This window comes from Lithobates pipiens, unplaced genomic scaffold (genome assembly GCF_037356315.1).
Source record: "Lithobates pipiens isolate NorthernLeopardFrog02 unplaced genomic scaffold, aLitPip1_a1.2 Scaffold_8, whole genome shotgun sequence".
In the NCBI taxonomy this organism is placed as follows: domain Eukaryota; kingdom Metazoa; phylum Chordata; class Amphibia; order Anura; family Ranidae; genus Lithobates; species Lithobates pipiens.
This window is the reverse complement of record NW_027507903.1, coordinates 315948003-315963449: the sequence shown is the minus strand read 5'-3', so window position 1 is coordinate 315963449 and position 15447 is coordinate 315948003. Positions and strand designations below refer to the sequence as shown.

The following is a 15447-nucleotide window of genomic DNA, read 5'->3' as shown; positions in this document are numbered from 1 at the left end:
ACGATTGTGGATACGAGGCTTTAATGTTCCTAACTTTATTAAGCCACATGGCAATGGAGGGAGGGTTGGCATCCTTCCAGCACAATGCAATACAAGCTTTGGCATGTTAAGCATGCGACAAAGGATTGATTTCCTTTTATGTTTCAAGAGGAATTTCAGAGCAATGGAGTAGAAAAAAGAAAGGATCCTCAAGCAACGGAAAATCCGTAAATTGTTGAGTAATCTTCACCTCCGACCAATATGGTTTTAGTTTTGAAAAAGACCAAAAAGTGTGAAATCGTGTCCCCTGTTCCTCTTGGCATCTCCAGCAACAAATTGAAGCACCTGAGAAGCATTTTCACAAAACCGCCGGTGTCCAATACCAACGCGTGAGTAATTTGTAATTGGTTTCCTGAAAATTAGTGCATACAGAGTACTTCAGGGGAACATGTACAGTGAGGGGAAAAAAAAAAAAGTATTTGCTCCCCTGCTGATTTTGTACATTTGCCCACTGACAAAAATTATCAGTCTATAATTTTAATGGTAGGTTTATTTTAACAGTGAGAGACAGAACAAGAAAATACAGAAAAATGCATTTAAAAAAAAAGTTATAAATTGATTTGCATTTTAATGAGTGAAATACATTTTTGACAAAACATGACTTAGTAGTTGGTGGCAAAACCCTTGTTGGCAATCAGAGGTCAGACTTTCCCATTGACAAGATTCTCCTGTATAGTTCTGGTTCCTCATCGTTCTCATGGTCATTGAAACTCCACGAGGTGAAATCTTGCATGGAGCCCCAGACCGAGGGAGATTGACAGGTATTTTGCGTTTCTTCCATTTGCAAATAATCACACCAACTGTTGTCACCCTCTCACCAAGCTGCTTGGCGATGGTCTTGTAGCCCATTCCAGCTCTGTGTAGGTCTACAATCTTGACCCCGACATCCTTGAACAGCTCTTTGGTTTTGGCCATGGTGGAGTGATTGGAATCTGATTGACCGATTCTGTGGACAGGTGTCTTTTATACAGGTAACAAACCGACATTAGGAGCACTCTTTTTAACCACTTTAGCCCCGGACCAATTTTCAGCCTAAGGACCAGAGGTCTTTTTACAATTTTGCACTGCACTGCTTTAACTGGTAATTGCGCGGTCATGCAATGTTGTACCCAAACAAAATTTGCGTCCTTTTCTTCCCACAAATAGAGCTTTCTTTTGATGGTATTTGATTGCCTCTGCGATTTTTATTTTTTGCGATATAAATGGAAAAAGACCGAAAATTTTGAGAAAAAAAAGATATTTTCTACTTTTTGTTATAAGAAAAATCGAATAAACTAAATTTTAGTCATACATTTAGGGCAAAATTTATTCAGCCACATGTCTTTAGTAAAAAAAAATGTCAATAAGCGTATATTTATTGGTTTGCGCAAAAGTTATAGCGTCTACAAACTAGAGTACATTTTCTGGAATTTACACAGCTTTTAATTTATGACTGCCTATCTCATTTGTTGAGGTGCTAAAATGGCAGGGCAGTACAACCCCCCCCCCCCCCCCCCCAAATGACCCCATTTTGGAAAGTAGACACCCCAAGGAAATTGCTGAGGGGCATGTTGAGCCCATTGAATATTTTTTTTGTCCCAAGTGATTGAATGACACAAAAAAAAAAAAAAGTTTACAAAAAGTTGTCACTAAATGATATATTGCTCACACATGCCATAGTTATATGTGGAATTGCACCCCAAAATATATTCTGCTGCTTCTCCTGAGTACGGGGATACCACATATGTGGGACTTTTTGGGAGTCTAGCTGCGTGCGGCACCCCAAAATCCAATTACTGCCTTCAGGGTTTCTGAGGGTGCAAATTTTTGATTTCACTCCTCACTACCTATCACAGTTTCGAAGGCCATAAAATGCCAAATACAAACCCCCCCAAATTACCCCATTTTGGAAAGTAGACATCCCAAGCTATTTACTGAGAGGCATGTTGAGTCCATGAAATATTTTATATTTTGCCACAAGTTGCAGGAATATTACAATTTCTTTTTTTTTTTGCACAAAGTTGTCACTAAATGATATATTGCTCACACATGCTATGGGCATAAGTCAAATTACACCCCAAAATAAATTCTGCTGCTTCTCCTGAGTACGGGGATACCACATGTAGGGGACTTTTTGGGAGCCTAGCCACGTACGGGACCCCGAAAACCAAGCACTGCCTTCCGGATTTAAATATAAAACGCTATTAAAAAAAACTGTTAGCGATCGCAGGGATCAGGCCTGACTCTGCAAACGCTGCAGTTATGTGTTTAGTGTTTTGTAAGTGACAGTGATCAATTGATACTGCACTTGGGTGGGCTGGGCGGAGGGGCAAAACGCAGGTGCCAGCAGGTATCTGGGCTGATCCCGCTAACAATGCGTTTTTTTGGAACCCTAAACTGCTGGGGACGCTAGTATAGATCTGATCAGATATTGATCTGTTTAGATTCTATACCACTACAGGAGGTGTATGCTTTGCGCGTGGATGTTAGCGGTACTGGCACTAGCCTAGCGCTGCCTGGGGCGACTCAGACCCTGACCCTAAAACCTAATTGATATCACCCGCCAGGTGATCAGGGGGTTAAACCTTTATTGGGTAATAAATGGTGGGTGCCCTGATGCTATAAAAAGCAAACTAACCAGAGTCACCCGTAACACTTATACGGTGATCACTGGTGAAAGGGTTAACTAGGGGGTTCAAATTTTTATTAGGTAGTATATGGGGGTCCCTGGCGCTATATAAAAACCTGACGGGGAACCTAAATAACTGGCTAACCAGCGTCACCAGTGACACTTATACGGTGATCGCTGGTGAAAGGGTTAACTAGGGGCAATCAGGGGGTTAAAACCATTATTGGGTAGTATATGGGGGTACCTAGCGCTATAAAAACCTGGCGGTGAACCTAAAAAAATAACTAGCTACCTAGCGACACTAGTGACACTAATGCAGCGATCAGAAAAATGATCGCTTAGTGACACTGGCAAAAGGGGGTGAAAGGGTTAACTAGGGGCAATCAGGGGGTTAAATCTTTATTGGGGGGTGGTAGGGGGCTACCCTGGACCTAACACTAACTGCCCTGACACTTTTTACTTTTACAACTGACACTGAATGCAGTGATCAGTAAATAAATGATCACTGCAATCAGTGACACGGTGACTGGGGGGGGGGGGTTGTGTGCCTGTGTGTTAGTTAGTGTCAGTGTAGTGTTTGGTGCACTTACTTTTAGTCTTCTCCTCGTAGTCTGGTCTAAAAGACCGCCCCGAGGAGAATGACATCACTTCCTCCCTGCCTGTGTATACAATACACAGTGGGAGGAAGCTTCTCATTCGCCAGGAGCGATCGAGAGGGGATGGCCAGAAACCAACGGCCATCCCCTCATCCCGGATCGCTCCTGAAGCGAAAACGGACCACCGCATCCAGCGGGAGGGGGTCCAATCGGACCCCCCACCCGCTGGAAGGCAAGCACGTACATGTACGTGCTTGTGCCTGTACATGCCATTGTGATGACGTACAATGGCATGCGCCGGTCGTTAAGTGGTTAAGAGAGTGCTTCTAATCTCAGCTTGTTACCCGTATAGAAGAGACTTGTGAGCCAGAAATCTTGCTGATTGATGGGGTATCAAATACTTATATCACTCATTAAAATGCAAATCAATTTATAACATTTTGAAAGGAGTTTTTCCTGGATATATTTGTTGCCATCCTGTCTCGCACTGTTAAAATAAACCTACCATTAAAATTATAGACTGATAATTTTTTTGTCGGTGGGCAAACATACAAAATCAGCAGGGATCAAATATGTTTTTCCCCTCACTGTATGATGTTTCAGCGTTGATCGGGCGTAAAGGTCCTATCAAGGTCCCTCCCCATTTACTAAGGCCAGGTATAATAAAGTCCTCCCTTGGGGGGAGATCAATAGTGAGTAATCTGATAGAAGGCACGGGAAAGGGGTGCACCGTCTGTGCAAAGAGAGTCAAACATTGTCAGCTGACGACCAAAATTCACAGGGGGTCCTAAGGTTCAGAGAAAATTATGAAGCTGTAATGCTGAGCAGCCTGGTAGTATTAAATGAATGCATCCGGGGCTGCTACTCCACCGTGATGTTTAGGCAATGTCAACAGGCGTCTACAAAGCTTAGGTCGTTTATGAGCCCATATAAACCTAGTGAAAAGTTGACTTGACAAAAGAAGGCTAAGAGGCTATGAATAGGTAATGTCTGGAAGAGATATAGGAATTTTGGTAGGATACTCATCTTGATAATGCTACAGCAACCAAACCATGAGTGCAGGCCTTGGTGCCATTTATCTAAAAGGGCACCTAAGTAGGGGTGGGGAATTTAATGCAAAGCCATCAGCCGGATTTGGAGGATCGGGAGTCCCTTAAAATTTTAACGATGAATATACCCATTGAGCTTGAAATTAAGAGTTTCTGTTCTAGGCATATATAGTATAAAAGTGCTAGATGGCAACAATATTATATATACACACGCTTAACATAGTTTGCTTGATGGAAACATCATAATGGTATGTATTCTAGATTTGCATACTAAAAATGGTGACTGATACGTTTTTATCACTATGTAAGCTTACAAACCTATATTGCATAGCACCTGCTGGGGCCCTTTGGATATGCTCCCATGCTCGTCCAGGGATGGTGACCTTGATGATGCCTCTTGTTTGCGGACCACAATTCAGCCTTTGAGGTAAAGATCCTTCATATCAATGTCTTTAACAACTGTAGGATATATGAGATAATTGCTATTGATTTTGTCGTATTATTTTTTGTACTCATGTCTCTTATTATTCCTAGTGTATGGTCCTCTTCCTTGTTTTGTTTCCTCTCCTGAAGAAGCGGGTAACCATGAAACATATTGAGAGTTTGCATATCCATATGATCAAATGACCCCTGGGAGGTATCCTTAGGTTTAAGTGAGCTCCCAATAGAGGTGTAATGACCGCCTAGAGGAACTTGCCATGTATCTTGAACTTAATTTTATGCTGCAATGTTGACTTTATGTGAAATAGACTTCATTTGTAAAGACAGGGGTAGTGGCGTTACCTGTAGATTGAAGAGTGAGCTAGCAGTTCACTCTTTAAAGGCTGTAAGGACCTCCTCATGCAATACAATTGTGAAAAAAAAAAAAATATTATATATATATATATATATATATATATATATATATATATATATATATATATATATATATATATATATATATATATATATATATATATATATATATATATATATATATATATAAAAATGTGAGAAAGATAAATCCCAGCACTGGGATAACCACCTGTATCCTGTAAGGTCAATGAAGTATCAAAAGACCTCCTCATAAAACCGAGCCCTCACGGATACCACAGGGGGTTATACCCTCAGAGTGGTCTGGTACCTGGTGCTAAGCCAACAATGGTAAAAACTGAGTAAATCCCAAAGATAATTATAAAAAAATATATTATTATATATATCTACATTATAATTAATATTTAATATTTTTATGTCATCCCTACAGGCGGTTATCCCAGTGCTGGGATTTATTATTCTCTTTCTTTCTCACATTTATATATTTTTTTCGCAATTATATTGCATGAGGAGGTTCTTACAGCCTTTAAAAAGTGAACTGCTAGAGATTGCTCTTCAATCTGCAGGTAGCTCCACTATCCCTGTCTTTACATTTTTATTGATGTTAGGGCTCTCATTTGGGTACTTTTAAGGGGGTCTGTAACCTTTATTTATCATCCTAAGCACGATTTTACTACTTTCTGAAACTTCATTTGTTTTTAAAATATGTTATAATGTCTTATGATGGTACCGAAAAACCTACCTGCTCCACCCCCATTTTTTTGTATTCCAAATTTAGATCTTAGTCCAAATAGGAGAGATTTTACAATCTTGTAGTGGGGTTTCAATAAAACAAAAAGGGACACAGGAGAAAAAGAAAAAAAAACAAAAGAAAAAAACAAAGTGTTCTATCGCGTTGTCAGTTTAAAGTGGAACTATACTACATCTGAAACCACAAACTGAAAACGCTATTTAATTCATTTTTGTTTTCAAAGTGTTTATTGGGTTTTAACAAACAAGGGAAATGAGCATTAAAAGACAGTATCAGTCTTATCGTCAGACCATACAGTCCTGTAATAAGAGAGGCAAAGCAGTATCACATAAAACATAAGAACCATCCTAAGTTGTTGGATATCCATCACTAGTTGTGTGTCCTAGGCTAGCAGATAACTCAGAACTGTGTAGTGTAGACCCTACAGTTCTGCAGAGTTGTGACCATGTTTCCTGGGGAGTCAGCTTATCGAGCCTTGCTGCCCAGTATCAGAGCCCCAGGCTGCAGCAATACCTGGGGATCTGGAGAGGGGGTATGCCACTCGACCTGGGAGGTTCACAGCACCCCACCCCTTTGGGAACTATGTGGAAATACCCAGCCCTCCCAAGGTATCGTGCCCACCCCACCCCCTGTCCAGCAGTGGGCTGACAGGGTAGCATAGCTAGTGCGTCGCTGCATTTTGTTTAATGTGCTTCTGACCCAGGAGGTGGTCAGAAAATACAGCCGCTGTAGTAAACATATCCTGCTAGCCTGATTAGGTCCTTTTCTGCTTCATACATGGGGGTTGTAAGAGCCCCTGCTTGAGGAGGCAGGAGAGTGGAAACAGGGTGTCCCAAACAGAAGATAAAAGGAAGGGAGAGAAAGGAGAAAGGGTAGAAATCCAGGTTTGTCCAGAGCTCAGGGTGGTATACCCAGGCAAAGAGATATTACAATAAGAGGCCCATGGTTCCCAGGTAGCTTTGGACTTCTTAATTGTCAAAGGATACCCCCCCGCCATCCATGTCTTCGTGCTTTATTTTGCAGAGAAATCACATTGAGAAACACCTCCTAGCATTTCTTGCTGTGGCCATCTTTCGTAACGGCAGATAATTCATTCAGTATTTACTTCCTGGAATCTATCTGCCCTTAACTCAGGCATGCAGGCAGGACGGTATGCTTAGAAAACCCACCCTCCCTTCCTGAAGAATCTGGAAGTAACTGAAGAAATGTATAAAAAAAAAAAAATAATATGTTCTACTTTTCTTCTATTTACTAATGCTAACAGCATTAAGAATAGTCAATGTTGATTGAGAGAGTACAGTTTTGCTTTGGGAACAAAAATAAAGTAAAAAAAAATATTGTATGGTGTACGATTCTAAAATACATAACAGCAGGAGGAGGGAAAACCTATACAATGCATACACTGAATGCGTAAAGGCATACTGCCACAATTAACACCAAGCGCTGGATCCCGTATTCCTTCAGCATTACAAACTAGCACTGGATATGGAAAGAATACAATCCATCCTGCTTGCTAGTTGTTCAACAGCTGCTTGCTATGTGGAGTTTATTTGCAATAAAGCTGTCCCATGGATCAGTGCTCTTTAAATGTCTTAAGTAGTGGACTGAGCAGACTGTCAGAGCAGGTGGTCATCAGAGAGGCAGTAGACAGAATAGCAGGAGGGACATGAACTGATCACTCTCTGGGTAAAACAGCTTTACTTCATTACGTCTTTTCCTCCCAGCAGATTTTGTAAGGATCAGTCTTGTTTATCAGAATGCCAACAATCTGCTGTGTGTCACTACGCAAGGTCCTTTTAGCAATACTTGACACTTCCCAAGTGGCAAACATTAGCGGTTCTTCTAACGTTTATAAAGCATAAGAGCTGAGCTCATCACAATAGAGACACCCTTACAAATTATTTTCTGTAAACATATTTTTACTGTATTTTTTGTTTTGTTTTTTTCCCGTTTTCACCTGTGATCTGCCTGCTGTATTAGAGTGCCCCTCACTCTGCATGCAGGCATACAACAGCATAGTCAGTCTGGGGGACGGGAGTGTTAGATGTACTAGCAGATTTAGACACACCAATTGAAGCCAAACCCAAGCTAACACTGCAGTCAGTCAACAATCCTTTTTTTCCTTTTTGAGATAAAGGTTTTAAATGAATAAAGTGGGCCATTGTAAGTGTCCCTGTCAGTGGTAAATGATTTGTTTATCGGTTCTTCCACCTGATAAAATTTTAGGAGAGCTTGTTCTGCTGAAAAACAGACTTACTGGCAGCACTAGGTAAACATAGAAAGTCTAAAAAAATCTAATCTAATGAAGCCATTACACCTAAGAAGTGGTAAATTACAATATAATAAAATATTTGCTTTTGGGTGTAATAACACTTTAACAACTCACTAAAACGAATTGGTTTACAAAAATGACCAGACTGCACGTAGTTCTCTCTGAAGGGCACCCAGACAGGCAGGACTACATCCATTAGACAAAACTGAACTTCAGGGAAAATCCATGGAAGTAACCCTTGATGTTGCACCGAAAACGCTTTTTTTTTTGTCCAAAGTATCATTTAAAAGCCCTTTTACTCAACTTACTTTGCACCCTCAGACCTGCCCTGCTCCATGTGACCTGTCCCCCAAAGCCACGATTCTTTGGCACTGTCAGGTTCAGGCACTCTGATGTCATGTACAATGCAGGACCAGAAGTCCTGCATATTGGAAGCGAAGACACTGGACCCACAACCCCGAGCGTCAGAAGGAAGAGGAAAGTGTAGGCTGCCAAGGATAAGCCAAATAAAACCACTTTGTTTTATGTTCACCTGGACAAAAACCCAAGCATTTAACCCTTGCAGTGCAGGGGAGTCCTCCTTCCTCCTTACTATTTTTTTTGTAAGAGGACACAAGCAATGCATATGCTGGCAAAAAATGTAATTTAACCCATTTAGTGTTATTTATTAAAGTATCTGAGATGAAAACAGTGTTCCCAGTAACCAGTCATGTTTAAACTTGCTACATGAAATAACTTGGTAAATGATTAGTCTCAGTTGATATGGCTCAAAATTACTATTATTTAGCTACTTGCCACCCGCGCTATAGCAGAAAGCTGGCTACAGCATGGGCCTTAATTGCCAGGAGGGTGTCCATTGACGTCCTCTCGAGCAAGCAATGTCTGTGCGTCCCTGCAGGGCGTGCTCTGCGATCAGTGAGTCTGCCAATGACGGCTGATCGCGTGATGCAAACAGAAGATTGGCAAATCAGTATTTTTTGTTCACTCACGCTATCAGCGTAAGGGAAATTTTTTTTTAAAATAAGCAGATTACCGGCTTCTGTCAGAGGGACAACGGTCCCCAACACAGAAAGCCACGGCTGCATTTTTTGCGCCCACCAGTGTCTGCCGCTAATGCCCACTGTGCCACCTATCAGTACTCACCAGTGCCACCTATCAGTGTCTCATGAGTGCTGCCCATCAGTGTCACCTACCAGCACCCATCAGTGCTGCCTCATCAACGCACATCAGTGAAGGAGAAAATAAAATAAAAAAATCACCCGTTTTCAAAATTTTATAACTATGAAACAGTTTTGTTTTGTTTTTTTCAAACTTTTACGGTCCTTTTCATTTTATTTAGCAAAAAATAAAAATCCCAGCAGCAGTTAAAAACACCACCAAAAGAAAGCTCTATTTGTGTGAAAAAAAAAAATGATAAAAATTTAATTTGGGTACATTGTAGCATGACCGCACAATTGTCATTGAAAGAGTGACAGCACTGAAAGCTGAAAATTGGTCTGGGCAGAAAGGGGGTTTAAGTGCCCAGTAAGCAAGTGGTTAAAGTGATTGTAAATTATTTTTTAAACACGTTATACTTACCTCTTATGTGCAGTGGTTTTGCACAGAGTAGCCCAGATCTTCTTCTTCTCAGGTTCCTCTTTACTGCTCCTAGCTCCGCCCTTCTGTCGAGTGCCCCCACAGCAAGCAGCTTGCTATGGGGTCACCCAAGCCGAGCTGCAACTCCGTGTGTCCATTCAGACTTGGAGCTGCAGTTCAGCCATGTTCCCTCTCTCCCCTGATTAACTGATTGACAGCCGCCAGAGCCAATGGCGCTGTTGCTATGTCTCAGTCAATCAGGAGGCAGAGAGAGGGCGCTCTGGTAAGTATTAGGGGGTGCTGGGGAGGCTGCTACACACAGAAGGCTTTTGATCTTAATGCATTAAGATCAAAAACCTTCTGCCTTTATAAGTCCTTGAACCGGTTCCTGCCCATGTCATGCAGATATACTGCGGCACAATGGATCTCCTGGGCGAAATCCCGAATGGGTACATCCTACCCTTTTTCGGCCACCAGAGGGCACGCACCCACTGCACGGCTGCGATGCCTGTGGCCGGCAGACGAGTGCCAGAATGGGGATTTGTGTGTCTAAACACACAAATCCCTGTGCTGTCAGAGGAGAGGAGCCATATCGTTTGTTCCTACCAAGTAGGAAAAGCGATAGGTCTCCTCTCCTTGTCAATCCTATCCCAATACAGTTAGAACACACAATTAACCCCCTTGATCGCCTCCTAATGTTAACCCCTTCCTTGCCAGTGACATCTACACAGTAATCAGTGTATTTTTAATAGCACTGATCGCTGTATAAATGCCAATAGTCCCCAAAAAAAAGTGTCAATAAAGTCTCCGATCTGTCTGTCGCAATACCGCTAAAAATCACAAATCACCGCCATTACTAGTATAATAAATAAATAAAAAATGCCATAATTCTTTCTCAGTTTGCAGACCCTATAAGTTTGGTCTGCAAAAATCAATATACGCTTATTGAGATTTTTTCCCAATAATATGAAGAATATATATTGGCCTAAACTGATGAAGAAATGTGTTTTTTTTTTTTTTTTTACATTTGGGGGATATTTCTTACAGCAAAAAGTAAAAAATGTTTGTTTTTTTTCAAAATCGTCACTCTTTGTTTATAGAGCAAAAAATAAAAAAAAAACAGAGGTGATCAAATACCAGCAAAAGAAAGCTCTTGTGGAAAAAAAAGGACACAAATTCTGTTTGGGTACAGCGAACAGCCGTTAAAGTGACACAGTGCCAAATTGTAAAAAGTGCTCTGGTCAGTAAGGGGGTAAAATCTTCCTGAGCTGAAGTGGTTAATATTTACTCCATACATTATGGGCATTGAAGGCAATTAAATCTTAGCCACCTTCCCCCATTGAGATCAATAGAATATATGAATGCCTAAAAAAAAAATCTCCTGGCCCCTATAGATGTCTGGAACTAGAAGGATGAAGGATCCAACTTTTTTTATTTAAATAAAAAAAAACAAAAAAAAAAAAATTAAAATGTATCTTTGTGAAGGTTTCCTTTTATATATAAAAAAAAAAAAAAAGTACACTTCCTAAAACAGTAGTTACTGCGTCACTCTCAGTAATCACTGTTCTTGGCCACGGGTAAGCACAACCTAAAAGATTAATTTACATGACACAAGCAGGCCATTGTTCACATATCAGTCTTGTGCAAATCAGTTCTGATGTCAGAAGAAAAGAAAAAAAATACCAGGAAGAAATGTCTTAGCCAGGAGAAAGGAGACATGTGACTGGAATGAGAGTTTAATTTTAAGCTGATATTACCGTTTTCTCAGGTTCAGAAACTTGGATTAGCTATGCAAAAAAGGGAAAATAAATAAATAAAAAAGCTAAACTTCAGTTATCTCTAAAACATCTCCACCCCCCTGCAGGGGTTATATGCTTGTTTTGTATAAAGGAATTGGAATAAGCACTTACCTTATTCGTCTCTCCTCCGGTGGCTTTAAAAAGAGAATCTAGAATTTTGCATATTCAGGGCAACATGATAGAAATTTTTGATAGGGACTCCCTCAAGGATTCATACCTTTCCTGCACTCTCCAGCTGCTCTGTCACTTCTGAGAGCCCCATGTCTAGACAATGAGCTGACACAGGGTTAAGGACTTGCTCTCTCCCTTATGTGACAGTGTTTAGGCTTGACTGTTGATCCAACAGCCCTGGCTACAACTGTATATCCTAGGATGAAGCCAAAGATGTCACATGCAGGACATACCTGGAAATACTAGCGTAGCTGCGGCTCCTGAAGAGCACGCGCTATGCGGTTTTTGTAAAGTTGCCTAAAATGCAGTTTGGTTTGGGTGTAATTATCTAAATTGGGCCTCAGCATCAGTCTGACTGAGATGTTCAGCCTGGCCACAGGGGGCACTGTCTTTTCTGGCAGGCATGGAACTATGGTCTGGTCAAGTGCTTAAGTTACTCTCTCTCGGTGCCCGCCCAGTGGGAGGGGCACTCCCGCTGTGCTTTCTGGGAGAGGGTACTTAAGATGCGGACGTCACGTGGTTCGGGATTCTGGTCCAGTATGATGTGCTGACTAGATGGTCCTGGTCCTCCTGACCAGCCCCCAGGAAGGCTATGGCCTGGGCTGCGAATCCACCCGACTTGTTGTTTCGGGGCCGACTAGCCCGAGGCAAGGAAACTAGAGGAGGATTCTGAGGTGGTTGGGTGCCTACGATTCAGGAGAGACCCAGTGTACTTCAAGCATTCCAGGGGAGGACTCTTCAGAAGAACACCATGTACAGGTTGGTTTTTCTTAGCAAGAGCCTGGAAGGGCTGAAGTAACCGAGAGAATCCGGTCTTGTGGATATCGCCAAGCAGGCTGAAAGATCCAGGTATCCTACAAGTGATCTACAGCTTAGTTTTCTTACGGGTTTTACAACATCTGTGGCAGAGACATTATCTTGTACATTTCTACAACAACATCTGTGGAAAACACTTGTCCCTGAGTAAGCACCAAGTTGGCTGCTAGGCCTTGTGAGAGAGGGACTGTCCAACCTGAGTGACCATCCAGCTGTGAATGGCTATTCTCTGGACGCAGTCAAGGTAAGCAAGTTCTTTAATGTTTTGACGTTGACACTAAGAGTACCTAAACTTCCTTTCCAACCATCTGATCCCAAGTTGAAAGACTGTTCAATTGTGAGTTTTGCAAATAAACTCCATTCAAGTGGATCTATTGTCAGTCTCAAGTTACTGGGACATCTACCACGGGATATCCCCTAGACGTACAACAAGGAGAACGGAAGGTAACGGTAAGCCCAAAAATAACCAGCAGCTCCTTCGGGGGTTAGTGCTACACTAGGTATTGCTTAGCATTCGTACAGGACAAAGGAGCATTGGGGAGTGCAGCAAATGGGGAATATCCGTGGGTGAGGGTAGTGGCCTAGAAGTGGAATTTGTCACTTTGCCCCTGAATAGGCGTAACGCAAGATGGTTCTTTTCACCTTTACAGTTCCTGAAAAACGATATAGTAAAAGCTGCAAGTTTAGAATTACTCACTGATGGCTCCAGTGTAAGTTGGCTGTGTGAGATCTTTGGGTACCTTCCGGTAGATGTCAAACCTTAAAGAAAAGAAAAAAGAAATCATATAAAAATGTTTACATTAATACATTTGGTTTATGAAAGAAAGCTCATCAGTGCATGTAACAGAACCATTTAAAATAATCTAAGAAGAAGGAAAACAGACAACAGGTCTCTGGATTTCCCATTCCAGAAGTCAGAAGGGAATCAATGTTCTTCCACTACCACATGTAAAAGGGTTTCAAGCAAAAACAAAAAACTACCTACTTTATCATACATCGTTTATCTAGCTCCATAGATCTGCCCATTCCCAGTCTAAAAGGCCAAATAAAATAGTATGCATCTTAGATATTAAACATATACCTGTAGTTTTTATTTTGTTCTTTTTTTTTTTTCGTTTTAGATTGAAGACGGAATAGAACACCCAACAGCTTTGGGCTGCGGTATCCATTATGGATTCACCCTCTCTATTTGTCCTGGTGACAGTTCTCACAAAGTCTGAAAGTGAATCTCTCAAATGTCCAAAACAGGAATGGTGACATAGTCCTGGTGAACTGGTGATTACTAGAGATTTCCTCACTTCCTGTTGTGGCTTTGAAAAGTAGAAGGGTAGGAAAATCTCCCCAATGGGACTTGAACAATAGAAAAAAAAAAAAAAAATACACGATAGGATTATAACCCTCCCTTACTCTATATAAAAATAAAACAAATGTTTTGTCTTCAGTTTTGCCTTAAAGGGGTTGTCAGACCTTGTGTTCTTTTACCTTAATGCATCCTATGCATTAAAGGTGAAAAAAAACTTCTGACACTGTCCAGCCCCCACCAGTTTTACTCACCTGACCCCATTCGTTCCCTGGGCTGAGACATGCTCTTCCTCTCTGCCCGTTGTCTTGGCTCTTGATTGAATAGATTAATAGCAGTGCAGCCATCGCTGCTGTCAATCAAATCCAATGATGCGGGCGTTGGGGCCGAGTCCTGCTTTCTGTGGGAATATATGCAGAAGCAGGACTCGAAAGTGCACCCGCATGGGTGTCCACCAAGGAGAGCGCTTCTTCAACGTGGATAACTGTTGCAGAGAGGAGCTACCAGCGCTGTCGGGGGCCTAAGGCCTCATGTACACTGCTGCTGGTAAACGGACATTCAGAGCCAGTTGAATGCTTTTTTCAGCTGCTCCTGAACTCATCCAATGTTACCTTATGTGTACATGTACACAGGTTGTTTAATGTAGTTTTTAGGCAGTTGCGTTTAGAGGCTTTTCTTTCTTTTTTTGAAGGCAAAAAAAAAAAAATGAGTTCAGGCGCTGAAGTTTCCGATGTCAAACAATGCTAAACGCGGTACCAGCGTTTAGCCGCGTTTTCGTTTATAAGCATTTTTAAAAAGGTGCTCTATTTTTTTTACATTACAAAAACTTAAAAATGATAGCAAATGATGAAAAACACAATTTTTTTTTTTTTTAAACTTGTAATTGCTTGCAATGCTTCATAGACCATTTATATACCCCTAATGAGCCCATGATCCAGTCTAAGCCCTTGTACAAACGGTCGGAGATTCCGACAACCAAATCCAAGTAATTCCGACGGATTAATTTCGGAAGAGGTCCGGAAGTGATGTTGCATACACACGGTCGGACTAAGTTGTCGGAAAATCCGATTGTACATAACGTGATGACGTTATTTTGTTACGACGGGACTACGTTCAGGCTAGTAGCCAATAGCTTTGGTCTAGGAATTTGATCTGAGCATGCGTGGCACTTTGTCCGTTGGAATAGGCTACACATGATCGGAGTATGTCCGATTGGAGCATTTTGTTGGAAAAATTTTACCGGCAAGTTGGAAAAATTGGTCCGTCTGATATTTTGACGGAAACAGTCCGATGCAGACCACACACAGTCGGAATATCCGACAAAACGGTCCGATAGGAAACATTCCGACGGAATCTCCGACCGTGTGTACAAGGGCTAACACACCACTAGCACTGCTGTACATACATGTTGGAAAAATATCCTACAGACATGCGCTGCGCAATCAATCGATGAGTCCAGTAGCGAAGAACTCTGGTCCTCGCACGCAATTTCCGATGTCTTTCCAGCCTCAACAGCAACGTCAGGAGCATTTCCTCCTATCATTATGGGATCCATAGTAAAAGCACTGAAACTGAGGTGGATACAAGTACACTGCTGCTCTCTCAGCTGCTGCTACTCACTCTGGTCTCACAGAATGGCTAAAATAGTTAAATAATAC

The 15447-nt window shown here is 41.6% G+C and overlaps 1 protein-coding gene across 1 annotated transcript in view; it reads right to left on the bottom strand.

Moving 5' to 3' along the window:
- Positions 1 to 15447, bottom strand: part of ERGIC1 (endoplasmic reticulum-golgi intermediate compartment 1) — a 148520-nt gene that overhangs the window by 84508 nt on the left and 48565 nt on the right. The window contains exon 2 of the mRNA XM_077472804.1: positions 13187 to 13248. Coding sequence (XP_077328930.1) covers positions 13187 to 13248 — 62 coding nt within the window. The remainder of the gene's footprint in view (positions 1 to 13186; positions 13249 to 15447) is intronic.